At 49.1% G+C, this 16806-nt stretch overlaps 2 protein-coding genes across 2 annotated transcripts; one reads left to right on the top strand and one right to left on the bottom strand.

Moving 5' to 3' along the window:
* Window positions 1-406: 406 nt before the first annotated feature.
* ZBTB25 (zinc finger and BTB domain containing 25) lies at window positions 407-3411 on the top strand. The gene is made up of 2 exons (XM_009273369.2): window positions 407-586; window positions 1818-3411. The coding sequence occupies exons 1-2, from the start codon at window positions 414-416 to the stop codon at window positions 2953-2955; spliced, it is 1311 nt and encodes a 436-aa protein (XP_009271644.1). The 5' UTR covers window positions 407-413; the 3' UTR covers window positions 2956-3411.
* A 10383-nt stretch (window positions 3412-13794) lies between these two features.
* Window positions 13795-15192, bottom strand: AKAP5 (A-kinase anchoring protein 5). The gene has a single exon (XM_009273383.1). It carries the CDS (start codon window positions 15190-15192, stop codon window positions 13795-13797), a length of 1398 nt encoding a protein of 465 aa, XP_009271658.1.
* Between the last annotated feature and the right edge of the window lie 1614 nt (window positions 15193-16806).

Here is a 16806-nt window from a genome sequence, read left to right on the forward strand (position 1 = left end):
CGGGGACGGGGAGGGCCGGGAGCGGTGGCCAGCACGGTTAGTGGTGCAGTGGAAAGCACGACCCGAGGTCAGAGCAAAAACGCGAGCGGTGTTTTAAAGTTAGTGCCGATACACCACGGAGCGTAGTAAATTTGTAGGAGAAACAGCTTTGCTTGTGGCTGGCACATCGAAAAGTCCCGGGTAGGCTTTGAGCCCATTGAGCGTGGGTTTGGGCACTGGCGGGGGGGGCGGTAGGAGAAATTATTAAATCGGGGTGCAGGGAGCGCCTGGAAGAGGGAAGAGGCTCTGCGAGGCCGTGCTCCGTGCCGGGCGCCTGTCTCATTTCAGTGGTGAGAAACCCACATTTGAGGCTTTGGGAGCTCTGTGATTTCTCCATGAGATGAACATCTTGTTCTCTTGCTCTCAGGCACGCCATGGATACGACCGGCCACAGCGTCCTCCTCCTCCAGCAGCTGAACATGCAGCGGGAGTTTGGCTTTCTGTGTGACTGCACAGTTGCCATTGGAGATGTTTACTTCAAAGCCCACAGAGCGGTGCTCGCTGCTTTTTCAAACTATTTTAAGATGATATTTATTCATCAGACAAGGTAAGGACACGCAGCTCTCCTCCTACCTTTTAATGGCTCTGTTCAACTTTCTGCTTTTTCCCCTTTCTAAAGGTATTCTAGTCTAAAAGCATAAATGGGGATGTTAGATGGCCTGAGATTATTTTCCTAGCCCAGCACACGCCTCTGCTTTCTAAACATTCCCAGTCCAGAATGTGCTGTCCTTTAAAACCACCCTCTTAGTCAGCATATGCAAACATCGGGCCCCGCATTTTGAAGATGAGACCTTTGGGCGACCAGAGAAAATAAACATGTAAGTACTACAGTCCTCCTGCAGTGAGACCTCACAGATTGGCAATCTAGGGATGTACAGGTACCTCCTGCCCACACGCAGTGTGTCCATTGCTTTGCATTAGCTTGTAGGCAAGCTTGCTGGGTGGGACTGTCCCTTCTGGCAGGATCCGTGGGCTTGAAGCAATCGAGAAGCCATAGCCTTATCGCAGTTCTGCGCTTCAGACTCTTGCAGATAAGGGCCGAGACTGAGATCATCGATTTATTTCAAGCTGCTGTTCAGATGCTTCACCCGGCCAGGTCAGGAGTGGTTCTGCAGGTATAACAATGGTGGTGCCAAGGTCTAATCTTGCCTCTGAGCTGGAGCTTGCTGCTTGTAATCGATTAAACCCTTCTCCATTCTCCTTCCTTTTTGAGGGTCGTGGCCCCCAGCACCTTTGCAGGGTAATCGTTAGCGATCAGCCGCGTAGCCCTTCGGCTGGAAGTGAGAAGATCAGTTAACTTCCTTTCTGATAGATGTTGTTTACTGACACTTAAGTGCAAAGCTCATAAAGATTACACCGTAGCGGCAGCTGAATTTATTACTTAAACACACAAATATTCTTTGCCTTGTATTATTGGAGTGGCACACACTGGCGACATGTAGCTTGCATGGCATCGCTGCGGTGCCGTGCGGCGGCAATTGCCTATGGTGCGAGTGACGGGCTGACCGGGAGCTGGCCACTCTCACCGTTCCTGGCTGCGGTTGTGCTCATGGTCTTTATAATCACAGGGATAAACACACGCTCAGGCACTTTGCTGTGCAAACAGGGCACATGCACTTCTGCAGGTCTTGGTGGGGAGCGCTGCTCATCGTGAACTGGGAGGCAGGCAGCAGCACACACGCTCTAACAGCAAACGGCGGAGCAAATGAATGGGCAGGTAATGGATCAGGACTGTAATTTGGAGCCCTGTATGTACTTAATCATCTGTCTTGTTTCAGCGAATGCATAAAGATTCAGCCTACAGACATCCAGCCTGACATATTTAGTTACTTGTTGCATATCATGTACACCGGGAAAGGGCCAAAGCAGACCGTCAGCCAGAGCCGACTGGAGGAGGGCATCCGCTTTCTCCACGCGGACCACCTCTCCCATATCGCGATCGAGATGAACCAAGTATTCTCCCCAGAGCCAGTCCAGTCTTCAAACTTGTACGGGATCCAGATCTCGACCACACACAAACCAGCGAAGGAACGCCTGGGAGTGAAGGAGAGTCTGCCCAAGGCGGGCAGCAGGTCTGCTGCCCAGGGCGATCACCCGCAGCTGCAGCTCTCTCTGGCCATTGGCCTGGACGACAGCTCCCTTGACCAGCAGGTCGCTCGCCCCTCCGCTCAGCCCCCTGCTCTCGCCAAGCCGGCAGAAGAGCGTCCAAAGCTCTCGGTCTCCATAAAGCAGGAGAGGTGTGACTCGGAGCCTGTGGTGTCCCAGAGCTGCACCCCTCCTTCTCCGGAGGTAGCAAGCCCCATCTTTGCTAAGGCCAGCCTCAAGGTGCACTTGTGTCACTACTGCGGGGAGCGTTTCGACTCCCGGGGGGGGCTGCGGGAGCACTTGCACACCCACGTCTCGGGCTCGCTGCCATTCGGCGTGCCGGCCTCCATCCTGGAGAGCAGCGACCTGGGGGAGGTGCAGCCTCTGGCTGAGGACAGGGAGGCTGGGGATGGCCACCGGCTGGGGGCCTTCCTCCTCAAGGAGGATGAGCATCAGCTGGAGCATCCGAGCTGCAGCGACCTGGAGCCTCTGCAGATCGGCCAGCTCTCCCTCATCTCCAAGGACCACGAACCGGTAGAGTTGAACTGTAACTTTTCTTTCTCGAGAAAAAGAAAAATCAGTTGCACCGTCTGTGGCCGCACGTTTTTCCGGAAGAGCCAGCTGCTCGAACACATGTACACGCACAGAGGGAAACAGCACAAGTACAGCCGCTGCCAGCGGCTGGAGAGCCCCGCGACCCCCAGGTTTCGTCCTTACTGTGACAGTGAGAGCGTGGGGAAGAGCTCCAGTTTATCCCAAGACCACTTAGACGAATGTATACTGGAGTCAGATCTCATCCAAGAAAGCGTTGATACGATCCTGGTAGAGTAGTTCTCCCCCTGTGTAGCCTTTAGGTGCTGAAACTGGATATTTTGGCGTTTTCCACCTAGTGAGAAGCTGCTCTCTGGAGCTGATTTTCTTCAACCACCATTCCCATTGCCTCTGAGATAACTGTGAAGAACTGTGTACTTTGATTTGTGTACTTGCTTTTTTACTTCTCTAACTTTTAAACTCAAGCTAATTCCCATCTAAGTCCTTCTTGGAAGCCTCCGTGTAACTCAGTTACATTTTTCGTAAATGCAAACTTTTTCCTGCTCTGCTTTACTAGAGTTAAGACTGTATTGCTGGGTGTGAGGTTTAAACATCGTCTAATACGCTGCGCGGTGCCTAGGACTGTTTGTATCCCGTAGAATTGCTCTTCTGAAACTAGATGGAGGGAAATGTAGAGGGAAATATGTATTGTGTTTCCCAAACAGTTTGTTTTTAATTAAAATAAATATCTCAAGGAGATGAGTCCTGAAGTTCGTGTTGTATAACTGCGGTTAGTAAATCTCAGCATAAATACATGCGGGAGCCATAAGGCTGGTCTTTTCAAGGGAACTGGCGGTGTTGAAGTAGGGGTGGCAACCTTCACTTTGACAAGCCCTGGAGTCCTCATCAGTACAATCTTTTAAATTTACTTTTAGACTCAAGGGGTTTGCTTGTGTTTTTCCTCATTCCTACTCCTCCCTCGTCAACCGCTACTGCATGAGCAGAGACAAATTTTGATGCCCCTCTAGGACCACGTCCCATTATTGGACCATCTTCTGTGCAAGGAGGAATGAAAGCTGCAAAGAAGTGTCCTCTCCTCTCAGAGGAGGCACATCCTAACCTAAGTCTTTACAGGATTAAATACCACACACGGATTTTCTCAGTGAAGATGATTTCTGACTCTGTAAACAGCTCGGAGCAAACACATTCTTAAATATTACAATCTGTATATTTGCTCTTAGCAAATATATAATGTTATTTCTCTGCTTGTGGAGCCACCATAAAATGGTAAAACGCAAGCTTTTTGCCTTTCATTTATCATTACTTGGTATCTGAAGAGTAATAACTTATTATCCAAGAGGGGTTTAAAACTACATGTTCCTCTTGGATTCGTATTTTGTCCCTCTAGTTTTTCACCTGAGATACCCTGGGCTTCCTACCGGACGGTCTCCAACCCATCCCTCAAGAGATGCTCTTAATCAGAAGGCCCCAAAGAAGCACACAAAGTTCTTACAGAGCAGAGGTTTCTTTTGCAGCGAAGAGCAAAAGCCTTGCGAGCTGCTCCCGTAATCTCATTACCCAGTTTTTGAGAAGCTGGAGGCTCCCTGCCAGTCCTGGTGGAGTTGAGTCATTGCCTTTGGAAAGGGGGAGCCTGAACAATGGTGAGAACAGTTTATTGTCAAAATGCCCGCTCCAAAGCTCTTTGTAGTCAGGACCCTTGAGCTGTCTTCTTTGAAACTGTCCTGGAGTAAGAGCTGCAATTAAATCGCTGCTGAATTAAAAGACCATCTGAGGTCTTTGTAAGGGCAGCTGCTGCTTCTCCTGGGCAGGGAACTGCACAGTCCAGGGGATGGATTGGCCACCAAGGGCTGCCAAATTGTGTTTTAAGACAAAGGGGAAAAACAAACAGCCTCTGAGCCTGCCCGGATGATGTTACAAAATGCACGCTGCGGTTTGGTGTGTGCCTGCCTGCTAGGCTGAGTGTTCCTCTTGCTGTGTGTACCCATTAAAGCTGCTCTGGTGTGAATGCACTTTAACTCTGCTTAAAAAGCCTTTCTTTAAAACAAGCAAATAAACAAAATCCTGCCGAAATCCAGGCCTGCAAATGCTGCATCTGAGCACAGAGCGATTCTCATGGAGCATTTCATAGAAGAGAGCCTTCTGGGTCTCTCCTAGGCTAATAGCATCAGCTAAATCACATCCAGCACAGACTGCTTATAACTGGGGCAAATGCCCTCCAGCTTCCACTGACCTCTATTTCAACATGATGGTTAAAAAAAAAAAAAAAAAGGTATTTTATAGTCATTCCCTATTTGTGCGCGACACTTTCCCGGGTCGGCTGGCTTCTCCGGGTGCTGCTTGCTTCACCTGTGTTCCTACACTTAATGTAAGAACAGAGAGGAGCGTCTGCTGGGTTGGGTATAGCTGTAGAGAAGAGCTAAAAGTGAGTTTTCAGACTATTCAGTCAGTAGATGAGCACCTTGGAACTTCGACTAGATGCCTAACCTGACTGAACTAATTGATATTGAAAGTCAAACGGCCCTTGATGTCTCTGCAAAGATAACCGGGCAGTGGTAATAGACCTCAGTATTGGGGACAGCAGGGGGGACAGCAAGCAGCAGTGCCCGAAGGCGTCTCTGGGACATGCTGCTCCTCTTCAGGTTTGTGGGCAGGATTGTTTTGTTCGCTTGGCCATTAAAAGGGAGCTTTAATAAAAACTATGAACTCGGGTAGAAGATCCAAATGTCTATCAGCTATACGTGTGTATGTGTTGTAGGAGTGACTCCGTTGTACTGACTGCAAATACATCAGTGAAGCTGAAATCATACTGAAATCAGCACTGTGTTCATGTCCGTATCCAGTATGGCTTTGAAAAGTTACCAGTGTAAGCGATTTTTTTTTTTTATCGTCACACCCTTTTTAGGGTGTACTTTGGTTAAGCTTTGCGGTACTGAACATCTGTGACATCAAACATCTGCGAAAGGCATTTTTTGCATCATTTGCAATACAAGAAATGCATTTTCAGCAGTTTTCTACTGCAAGTGTTAGTGCTGTTATAATTAAAACAGTAAAAAAAGCTTCAGAGACAGAAGTCGTCAGCTCTGAGTTACGTTAACTTGAAAACATCATTCTCTCTAAGTCTTATGAATAGAAAATAATTTTAGAAGACAGTTACGTTTGCTAAGCAAGGGCAGCAGCTGCTCCTGGATACATCGTAAGAAGTTTTATTGCTGTATGTAGAAGACACTTGAATTAGCGAGTGCTTAACCTTTATGCCGGTGCATGCTTGAAAATCTGCCTGACTTGCACAGCTGGGCTTGGCAAATATTCATTTCTTATGGGTTTTTTTTCATGAAAACATAAAAGAATTTGTCACAGTCTGCAGAATAATGATACTGGTGATTCCTTCCAGATATCTGCGATTGGTTGCACATGGGCTTAGGCAAAGAAAGCCCCAGGGTGGTGATATTTGAAGGCTGGAAGTCTAAAAGCTCCAGGGGATCCTCAGAGCTTTGCCCTGTGCTGTGAAAAGGGTGTGGAATAAAGGGTATTTATCCCGCCCTGCAGCATGGGGTCTAGTTATTTTACTGAGAAACTTGCTTTTCCCCACCTGCAGTGCTGGCTGGAGATGCCATTTGGTAGCACTTGTGCAATGAAAGCGTTAGGCTGAACTTCTCCTGCATTACCGGTGCCAGAGGAGCGAGACTTCTATGCCTGTTACTTGCACAAGTTGTCCTTAAAAGGTAACCCGTCCCCTCTCAATGTTCACCTGCAAATGTTTGGATTTTACCTCTTCCACCTTGAATTTTTGGGCGGCTGGGGGAGAGCGATGCTGGCACTTGCCTGCTGGCTGTCCAGGAGGTGATGCCGATGGCCGGGCCGTGCTCGCCCTGTCTCCACGCAGGATAAAAAAACCCTCCAGCTCATTTTACCTTCTGCACAGGCTGCGGTTACATACAACATGTGTCTTCAGCCATCTGGCTACACCAGCCGTTCGGGCAGGCTCTTTGCTCACATGTCATCTGTCAAATCACTGCAAAATCAGGCGGCAGCAGCATGCAGGGGGTGCGGAAAGGCTGACAGCCCGTCTGTGGGTGCAGTGCCCCTCACCAGAGGGGTTGGGGCATTTGTGCACACTGAGAAAGTTAAAAAGGGGAAAAAAATTGCTGTCAGGATGTAAACCTGACGCAGCGAGCATTGCAGTTAAAAATAAAACCATGAAATACCACTATCGATCACGAGCTTTCTAGAAGGAGTGTAATGCTGATACTGAATAGTTTTCTACTATTTTGGAGGCAGAAGGTATAAATCCCGTGTAAGCGAAGCCTTCGGGAGTGCAGTGAAAAGTGATCTCAGCATATGCAATTCAGCATCATTGAAAGGGACCGTGAGCTATCAGTGGCCAAGGCGGGAGGTTTCTTCTCGGCTTGTCAAAGCCCTCCCACGGCAATCTGCCAACAGCAGGTCGTGCCATACCGCTGCAATCATCTTCAGCTTCGCTGTTTAATAAAACCCAGCCTTTTCTTTCCCCCTCTTGCCATGGCATGCCAAAAAGGACTGCTACTGAGTGGGCTTCCCAGCAGTCCAGCACTAGGAAAATATATTCTGAGCAATAAGAAATCAGGAGGAAAAAGGTAATGAGGATGGAGCTGCCCTAAATCACATTCCAGTCAGATATTTACAACCGGAGCTGTGTCAGGACTGAATTCCCCAAGATGCAATCGCAGCATTTACAGGATTTGCATGTTTCATTAAGAAAAAGTAATGACACAACTTCAAAAGCAGCCTAAGAGAGGAAATGTTTCCATTAATTATTCTAAACCAGACACTGCACCCGCAGAACAAAGGCGCAGCAAAGCTCAAAACCTTGTCTGCTCAATTAGGCTGGTTTTCACCTGAGCTGAGATGCCCCTGGGAAGCTTTGCAGGGCTCTGGGCAGCATGGCAGCCCGTGCGTGGCTTTACCCTCCCAGGATGCATAGGGCAATGCTGCTAAAGGCTTCCAGTGGCAGTTGGGCAAATTTTAGTCCATGTTAACCCTCCTGTTACTGGGACAAATGGCATAAGAAAACGTTGTGTAAAGCCCTCTGTCCCTCCTGGCACTGGATTTGCAATCCACCGGTTGCAGGATGTAAAGCCAGCTATAGGCACCGGGGCAGGGAAACCAGGGCCGCGAGCCATCAGGGGTGATGCAGGGGAAGAAACCTCACTGGAGGCAGAAGCACGGCGTCAGCTGCTGAGCCAGGCCTCCATGGGGCCGCTGCCAGCGCCGGATGTGCAGCCCCACCAAGCTCCGGCCAAAAGCACCGCCATGCCGGGTGTGGATCAGCATCAACTCCCTTTCCTCACAGCCATCCCAGGAGGGACCCGCTCCGGCAGCGGTCGCCTCCGCCACCCTGCAGCAATGCCGGACCCAGCAGAGCAGGCGCCGAAGCCTGTCATTAGGGGCCGAGCACCCCCTACCAGCCTCTGTTTATCCCGGCGGTGCGGTTGTGAGCCGCTTACTCATCGCTTTAATGAGCAGGGTGCAGGTGTGCATTCCTGTTGTGCCTGTTGCACACGCCTGCGGACCCGGCGCTGGCGAGCCAGCCGGTCCCCCAGCCCGCTGCGTCGTGCCCGCAGGCTCGCAGCTGCTCTACAAACTTCAGGGAGATTCGGGACGAGAGGCTTTCAGCGCTTCGGCCTTCCCTGCCTTGCTCTGGCTAGCAAACTAAATGCAAATTCGGTTGCAGGCTGTCTGGGCTGCGATGAAGCGCGGCGCAGCGTCCGCCCGCGCTGCAATGACAACGCCCGACGCCTTTGTGCAGCGGCAGTCTGGGGGAGCTTTTGGCAGGCAGAAAGCAAGCGGCTGAGGCTGCTGGCAGGAGCAAGGGGATGTATCGCTCCTCCTCCCCAGTGGGGATGCTCAGAGGCACTGTAGGAGTCGGAGTACTTGCGCTTCCCACCCAGCTGCCATCTCACCAGTCTCACATCACACGGAGCTGTCACGGCACTGAGCCTTGATGCATCGGCACCTCAGCCTCGTGTCTTCATTAAAATGGCAAACAGCGAGAGCAAACGTGACATGAATGACTGTCGTCAGATCGCAGAGCTGACATCCCTCTCAAGATTAAAATTTGCTCTCTGGGACAATGGCAAAGTGATGCTCGGTGTGTCTGTGCACCCGCAAGGACTTGGTGCTGGAAAAGCACCACCTGAAAGGACACGGGTACCTGCAGAAGGGACCCTGCTGGGGCACCCACCTTGGCGGGGGGGTGTCTCCTCTTCCAGAGTAAAGAGGTTTGAAAGGATGATCTCTGCTAGGTCTGACTTACAGACCGATGGGGTGACTGCCAGTCAGCTCTAGCTGCAGATGATACTTTCATCTTAGCAATCTGAATTGCAAAACGTGTTTTCTTAACGTCTCCCCCCCCTTTTGTATCCAGCATGTTTGTCAGTTTTTATGTAACAAAACCTACTTTAAAATGCTGGGTTTAGAGCATTATCCGCTTTCCAGCTAAAAGGACTTTCACCCCATTGCAGGAAAATCCCGTCGTTTAGCATGGAAGAACTGCGCCCTTCACAATTCTCTGCAAAAAGAAAAAAATGTGAAAGTTGTGCCTCCTAAAAAAATGTTAACCTATATTGTTGCTTAAATAACTGTATAAGAAATAACATCCTCTGCTTAGTTTTTTAAAAAAAATCACATTTAATGGAAAGATTTTATCTGGTTGCAAATTAAAATATTTCATTATTTTAATACCACCCAACAAGAGCTAACAAGAACCATTTCTCTGGGAAGTAAAACTGCAGATGTAAAATAATATTAAAGCAAATTATTTAAATCAATTTGTCCTCTTGGAGCATTTCATCGTTTTGAGTTACTCACGTTGAAACCCTGTATCTATAAGACAGGCAATATTAGGGTTTCGCTGCCCCTAACATGTAGGTCCATCAGCAGGGTCCAGCTTCCATTTGTCCATCCCAAGCACAGACCAGGCTTCACATGTATTTCATGAGTTTACTCAATTTCTTATATGCATTTGTGAAATCAACGCTTAGATTTTCATTTTTATACATAAGCACACATATGAAAATGTCCATCATTTATGCAGGGACAGCATCTTAAATTCAAACGCTAGATTCCTGGCTGCTGTAGGTTCGGTCCTTTGAAGCGTGCGGAGCTGCAGTGACCTTCCGCGGCTGGAGGTCTGGCCCTGAGCAGCCTGCGCATTTCTAATGCACTTTCGGCATCCCAGGGCAGGAAAGAAAATGCAATCTTCATTCGTGCCATCATTGTCTACCAGCAATTTCCACAAGGAACTTTTCAGCAGATACACTTGTTTTCTGCTGGACTCAGTGTTGACATAACAGAAAAGCTTTTTACCTCCCTGGAAGCCTTCCTGGGCACAAGTCATACTATTTAAACACTCTTTTCTTTGCTACTAATACAAAAAAGCTGTGGGAAATTAAAATGTTCAAAATGACATGGCAAAGCAGGGATAGGGGACGAATATAAAGCCAAATTGTCCTCACTGAGGAGAGCGCTGGAAACATCTGGGAGAAAAGCAGCAGCACAGGCCGTGGGGTGAGCAGAAGAACCAAATAATTGATTAAGATGCTGCTGCAAAGCAACCACTTCCATAATTCAGAGGGGCAGCAAGCAACGAACTCCTGGATGAGGAGCCGGATGGCCCAAAAGCAATCTGAATGAGGCTATAAGAAACCAAGGTTATGTATTATTCCAGTTTATTTCAGCTGTCAGTGAGGACCGTGGTCCTAAAACCAGGCCGCCCTTTGGTGCTCTGGCACAACCGAGCAGTCACGTCCTCACAGGTTTCCTGGCCCAGTACTCCTTCGCAATAGTAAATCCATCATTCCTTCTCCAAAAGAATAAATGTTTTGTTAATGTTCAATTCTCTAATCATAATGAAGGAGTAGAGAGCCTTAATTAAGTCATTAGTGGCTGTTACGAGTCTATATTTTGTTCTGTAAACCTGAAAGAATAAATAGCATTAAGACTATTAAAAACATAACTTTTTTTTTTCATATTTTCTGTATGTTATAAAGTACCTCGAGAAATTACATGAAAGATGTTACGCAAAAAAAAATATTAGGGTGTGGGGTCCATTTGAGCCATAACAGAAAGTGCCGAAGCACCGAACTTGCTGCTCCCGCTCCTGAGGTGCCGGCCCCTCCGCGAACCCCCTCAGCACCAAACAATGCCTGGAAAGAGCAGCCCGGAGCCTTGGGAGCAGAAAGCACGAACAGCAGCTCGCAGAGAAAACCAAACCACCCGCATGGATCGGCAAGAGCCGAGCCACTCCATGTGCGGTGGGGTTTGACCCCGGTCAGCCTGCAGAGCCTCATTTTCCTCTGGCAGTACGGAGCATCCGATAGCGAATTTAACTGTCGGGCAGCAGGACGTCTTGTCTTAGCCACTGGAGATTTGTGATCCTTCACAAATACCCTTACAGAGGTCCCTGGGCAGCCAGGACTCTGCGAATGGAAACAACTGGCCAGCAACCGCAGGGAAACCTTATAAAAAAGAGCACAGGAGAAGCAAGCCTCCAAAGATTTCAGGTCTGTTAACAACGTTAAGATTTCTTTCCGCTCACTGTACGGCTGCCTGAAAAAGCTGGACACAATGGAGCGCCACTGTGAGTTTATCCTTTCATATATAAAATCTCTCCATAGCTGCCCACTCAATCACAAGGCAAGAAAACAACAGGTACATTCAACTTTAATGAAATAATCATCAGTTATAAATACAGCTATAACCGAGGGAAAAACCAGCTACAGAAAGGATGCAAACACAACCCTGGATGCGGAGCAACAGTCACAGAGGCCAGGCTGGACCAAAGCATTTCTGCCATTCTCCTCCTCTTTTGAAGACCTGTTTCGCCTAAAAGGCAATACTGAAATACATTAAATCCTCCCAAAACTGCTCAGCGGGCTGACAGGAGATGACAACCTGGCTCTGCGGGGTCATTTTGTGTTTCTTTACTAGAGTCCGGACATCCTCCTCCGCAGCTGACACCAGCAGGGCCCCACAGAGATGCTGCGGCCCTTTGCTTAGCACTGTCCTGCCGCGGTGCCCGGTGTAATCCCATAAGCAACCTCCAGCATCTTCTCAGGGTGCTGCAGCAGCTCCAAAGGTACATATAAAAGTCCTTAAAAAGTCCCTTTCAAAACTATGGCAAAATACCTGGAAGGACCAGTATGAAGTACAAAGCCATTAAAATTGTACACACTGAATTATTGATATCTGATAACTTACTAAATAAATTCACAGAAAAAGAAGACACTTTTTTTTAACATCCTCTGCACAGAAACAAGCTGTGGCGCTCACTGCTCACAGTCCTCTCGTAATTTTTCTTAAGTTTTACTTGCACAGAAACAAGCCGTGGCGCTCACTGCTCACAGTCCTCTCGTAACAACGGAGATGCTTTATCAAAGTTTAAAATGTGGTTGCGCACCAGGTACTAGGAAAGTTTACAGCCCTTGTATTTTAACAGGAATGCAAATCCCATGCTGAGAAGGGAAATCTCAGTGTACCGCCTATGGTCAGTGAGCAACTGCCAAGCAAGGCTGCTATTTCTGTATCGGCCGAGAAATACACAGGAGAATTTTCTCAGAAGAGCAGGCTGAGTTGCCCGCAGCTGTACGTAAATCCCAGCCGTGCAGATGCAATCCCAAATTATTAAAAGGTCCCTTTCTCTTGGAGAGCTGGTAGTTAGAGGCGATGCTCGCACACACACGCTACGCTGGTGCAAACCCTGTTGGAGCAGGGAAGTTTGTGGGTTTTGATGGCGATTGCCTGTCCGGATATTTTACGGCCGTGTCCCCAGGCCCTCATGTCTAGATTTTTTCCCTGAGGACTTTGGTAAGATCACTCCGGCATTTCCCTGCGTGTTTCAGAGCAAGCTACGTGGCGTGCTGGAGCCAGCCAGAGCCTGGCAGCAGCGAGCCGGGCGTAATGCACATTTCCCAGGGATGCCCGGGCTCGCTGAAGTCAGGCAGGCTTTGCAGCGAGGGAGGAGCTGTGCAGGACAGGCTGCCGCCAGCACCCAGGGTGCCGGCAGCACTCGCACCAAATCTCTTCCCCAGTCAAAGCAATTCCAGCGCCGGCAGCACATCGCAGCTACCCAAACTATGTCAACACCGAGGCAACAGTTGACTGCTAACACGCATGCAGCTCACTGCTATTTATATCACATGCCATATATCAAAAAGATGCTACATCCGAGGACAGCTTCACCATGACATTGTGACTGGGACGAAGCAAGGCGAAGGAAGGAGAGGGGCTGCCCGCAGCGGGCACGCTCCCGCCCAGCCCGCGTCACCGATGCTGCCGGGAATTTTGCCCGTTGAGCTTAACGATGTGAGAACGGGCCCCCTGGCAAATGAAGCGCTGTCGTTTTCTTGGCATTTGCGCAGCCTGGGGTCAGCAAGGCGAGCGGCTGATGCTGTGCTTTAACATGTCTGGAAATGCACAGGCTGCTTGTGACAGGGGAAGAGGCCAAATGAAAAACACCGCTCGCTGCAACCATCCGGCTTCATGCGACGCGACAGCAGGGGTGACCGCGGTTTCTGGCACCTGTACATAGCGAGTACCTGTTTGCAATGCTAAACACCGGCCTGAGCCTGTCTGGCATTGACGTCTTCGTGTTAACATTGCAGTCACTTCACCCTCCCTCATTTCTGCTGAACCCCAGGACAAACCTCCAGCCGTGTCCGATGTGCCCCGAATCCAGCCCAGCAGTGGGTCAGGCACTCGCCGCCTCTCGGGACCTTTCACTAAACACAGGGTACATACAGATCTACAGCATGAACAGCAGGGAAACCTGGCATGAATGACAGCAGAAACGTGGCCTCGACATAAAGATGCCAATAAATGAAAATACAGTCGCTGCAACACCTTCATTTTTCCGCAGCTGCGGTCGATGGTGCTGTTTGAAGCCCCAGCCCCAGGGGACATGCTGTACGTAGCAGGGTCTGCCCCACGTCCCAGGATCCGTTTCACATAGACACACAACTGAACAGGCATGCAGAATTAACTACACCTCGGCCCTGGGAGCCCTTCAAGCTCTCCCCCCCGCAGGCCAAATGGAGCTTTAAATCACTCCCTGTACTCTTTATTTTGGGGGCATCACTGCCATCACAGAAAACTGTTGTGTTTATTCTGTTCCAGGGCCATTTCGTTGACCAGCTGCTCTATGGATGACTGAATGGCCGCCTTCACGAGGGAAGACGCGGTTTCTATGAGGAGCAATTCATACTGCTCCCCAGTTCTGTGCCCCTGGTCGCCTGGACCTTTCTCCTCCACCTGGGGACCGCCGCTCGCCTCGGGGCCCTCTTTTTTACCAAAATCAAAGCTCCCGCTTGATTTTTTATTCCCTTTTTGCTTATTTCGGTGCAAAACCGGGGACGGTTCATAGGCCTGGTCAGAGTCTGTGTCGTCAGCGTCCTCGGCTTCGGTGACGGTGATGACAATGCTGACGCCGGCACCGGCGTTTGCTTCTAATGTCACCTGATGGCTGGAGCAGCCCTGCACGCTCGCTGCATCATCTTTAAATGCCGACTGACTGAAATCCATTACAGTCTCTTCGGCTTTGCACTCCTCAGGAAGATTTATGCTCTTTTCTGATTCATCCCCTTCAGGCAGCTCTTTGCAGATATTAGGGATTTCCTGCAGCTCGGTGGTTTCAGGGGTGCTGTCGAGTTGATCCTTGGAAACGGGCGCTTCGGGAGCAACTTCCCTGCCTTCTGTGTGGACCGTGGTTTGGGGTAGGCTCCCCTCCTGCAGTTTTTCCTGGGCTGTTTCATTAACTGCCTCTGAATCGGTTATCTCTGACTTAGCGGTGCACTCCATATGTTCCTCTGCATCAGATGTGGGCTCTGTCAAGGGCTCGCTCTTCCCAACAGAGTCGGTGCCTTCCTTCGCCGTATCCTGGTCCTCCTCCGCAGAGACTGGGCTGAAGGATTCAGACTTGTCTGTCGGGGCCAAATCCTCTGGCTCTTCACTAGCTTTATTCAAAATGCCCATCACTTCATTTGCCCGAACACTGTCCTCCGACTCCTCCACTGCTTCAGAGGGGCTGGGTTTTTTCTTGCCTCTGGAGAACCGTACGCAGGGCATCTTCACCCCAGAGCTCGCCCGTTTCTTTGGGAAGCCTTGCGCGCAGCCCTCCTCAGCATCCATCTCCAGCTGCACTTGGGAATCGGAGGGCACCTTCTTCCGCGAGGAGGATTTTTGCCTTCTCCGAGGTCTTGCGAGATTTTTGATGGCTGCCCAGGCTCCTTTGGAGGATCGCGATTGATTAGAAACTTTCGCCTCCCCTTGGTCAGCGCTGACACATTGGCTTTTCTCCTCCGAGGCTCCTTCGCACGCATCCTTCACGGTCAGCCCCTTCTTACAGGACTTCTTCCGCTTCTTAAAACAGAGCATGGAGGGTTTTTCTGCCTGTTCCTCCGACGGGGAGCACATGGTCCCTGTGCTGTGAGTCTCTACCTCTCTTGGGTTCTCCATTTGAATTTCCTTAGCTGCCTTCGCCATATTAGCTCCTCTCCTTTGTTTGTGTTATATTACTGATTTTCTTGATTAATGCATCAGACACAAGAACTGCAGAGATGCTCAAAGTGCATTTTTTCCTCAAATTGCTTTAAAAATAACGTTAGTTGCTTTTTAACAAGTGGATGTGGCAGCGAAGAGAAGTTCTGCTGAAGATATCGCATCCGCTTTATAACTCCCACTTTGTCTTATTACTCACTTTATCACCTCTCCAAGGAATCCCGGGTAGACGTGGACTTGAACAGGCTCTCCTTGGCTTTGCTGGCCAGAGTCACTCTCACCTCCGGGACAACCCACTTCAAGTTGCGCTCGGTCTAACAACACGACTATTTAATTGCCAGTCTGACATTACTTTTTTTTCCCCCAAAGGATGACAAATCAAGCCAAGAGTTAACAATTTTTATTCACCCCACGGACCTGGAAAGAACTTGCGCTTCCTGAGCCGTCTGCAATTCCGCATTGCACAGGGAGCTTGACTGAAGCACCAGTACAACCAGCGGCAGCCAGTGGCTGTTTTCTGCCCCCCAGTGACAAGGTCAGAGGCTGCTTTGTCTCAGCTTTGCCTCCTGCTTCGGTTCCCCTCGCAGGTTACGTGAGGTTTGCTGCGAAGCATGGCCAACACTTCCATCTTTTATCTGTAACACAACAAACAAACGATAAGACCCGTAGAGCAATTTTTTTAAAAAAAGTATTTAAAAGTATATTTTTTTAAAAGAATATTTCATTTTGGAAGGCAGACCAGGGCTGGAAAAGCAGTTCTACCTCTGGATGCACCATAGCAGTTTATTCCAGTAATTAGCATCAATATCCAAAGGCAAAATAAGGCCACCAAGATGTAAACCCAGTGATATTCCACCACAGAAAACAGGGTTTTGCTATTTTGTGTGGTAAAAGGGGATTTTTTTTTTTAATTGCCCATATAACGGCAAATATATATTACACACACACGCACGCATATATATTTTCTTCTCCTACAGTTAGCTAAATCTTTTCCCCGCTGCTCCATATGCACTCATAGTTCCAGCTAGGGAAATTACATCCTGAGACAGCAGATATTTTTATCCTTAATGCACCATACGACAATATGCAAAAACACAGAATACAAAAAGGAGGCTTGTGGAATACATAAGTGAAATCACATGGCGAGAAAGGAGCTTATTTATACTACGTGCATGCCTTCCATGGCAACCTCAATTAACACCACGTGTGTTCATCAAATACATGATGTTGTCAGCTACATGTCACCCTTTAAAAAAAAAAAAAAGCGCTGCCTCAAAACATCATCAGAACGGTTTGGGATATAAAGACGCAAAAACGTGTTACCGCAAACAGACCAACTTCTCCGGGACTGGCTCAGTGACTCCAGGCAATCCTTTACACGGTATTTTGTACTCTGTTTTTAAGTAGTAAGATGATTAAAACGGGGGCTCCGGCGGGGCGCGCTCCCCCGCGGAGAAGATCTGGTGGGGGTTTTTTAATTATTTTATTTTTTTAAATTTTCATTTAATTTTTTAAGGGGGGAATGAGCTAGGCTGACAGAGGCGCGTGTGAGAGAGAGAAGCCCGCAGCTGCCGGTGCCCCGCGCGGACCCCCGCGCCG

The sequence above is a fragment of the Aptenodytes forsteri genome, unplaced genomic scaffold (assembly GCF_000699145.1).
Source record: "Aptenodytes forsteri isolate BGI_AS27 unplaced genomic scaffold, ASM69914v1 Scaffold479, whole genome shotgun sequence".
In the NCBI taxonomy this organism is placed as follows: Eukaryota; Metazoa; Chordata; class Aves; order Sphenisciformes; family Spheniscidae; genus Aptenodytes; species Aptenodytes forsteri.

Bases quoted from the DNA above. Each gene is read 5' to 3' on its own strand.
- AKAP5 (XM_009273383.1), bottom strand. From the start codon at position 15,192: ATGGCGAAGGCAGCTAAGGAAATTCAAATGGAGAACCCAAGAGAGGTA.
- ZBTB25 (XM_009273369.2), top strand. From the start codon at position 414: ATGGATACGACCGGCCACAGCGTCCTCCTCCTCCAGCAGCTGAACATG. The intron at 587-1,817 runs GTAAGGACACGC...GTCTTGTTTCAG, and splicing joins ATATTTATTCATCAGACAAG to CGAATGCATAAAGATTCAGC.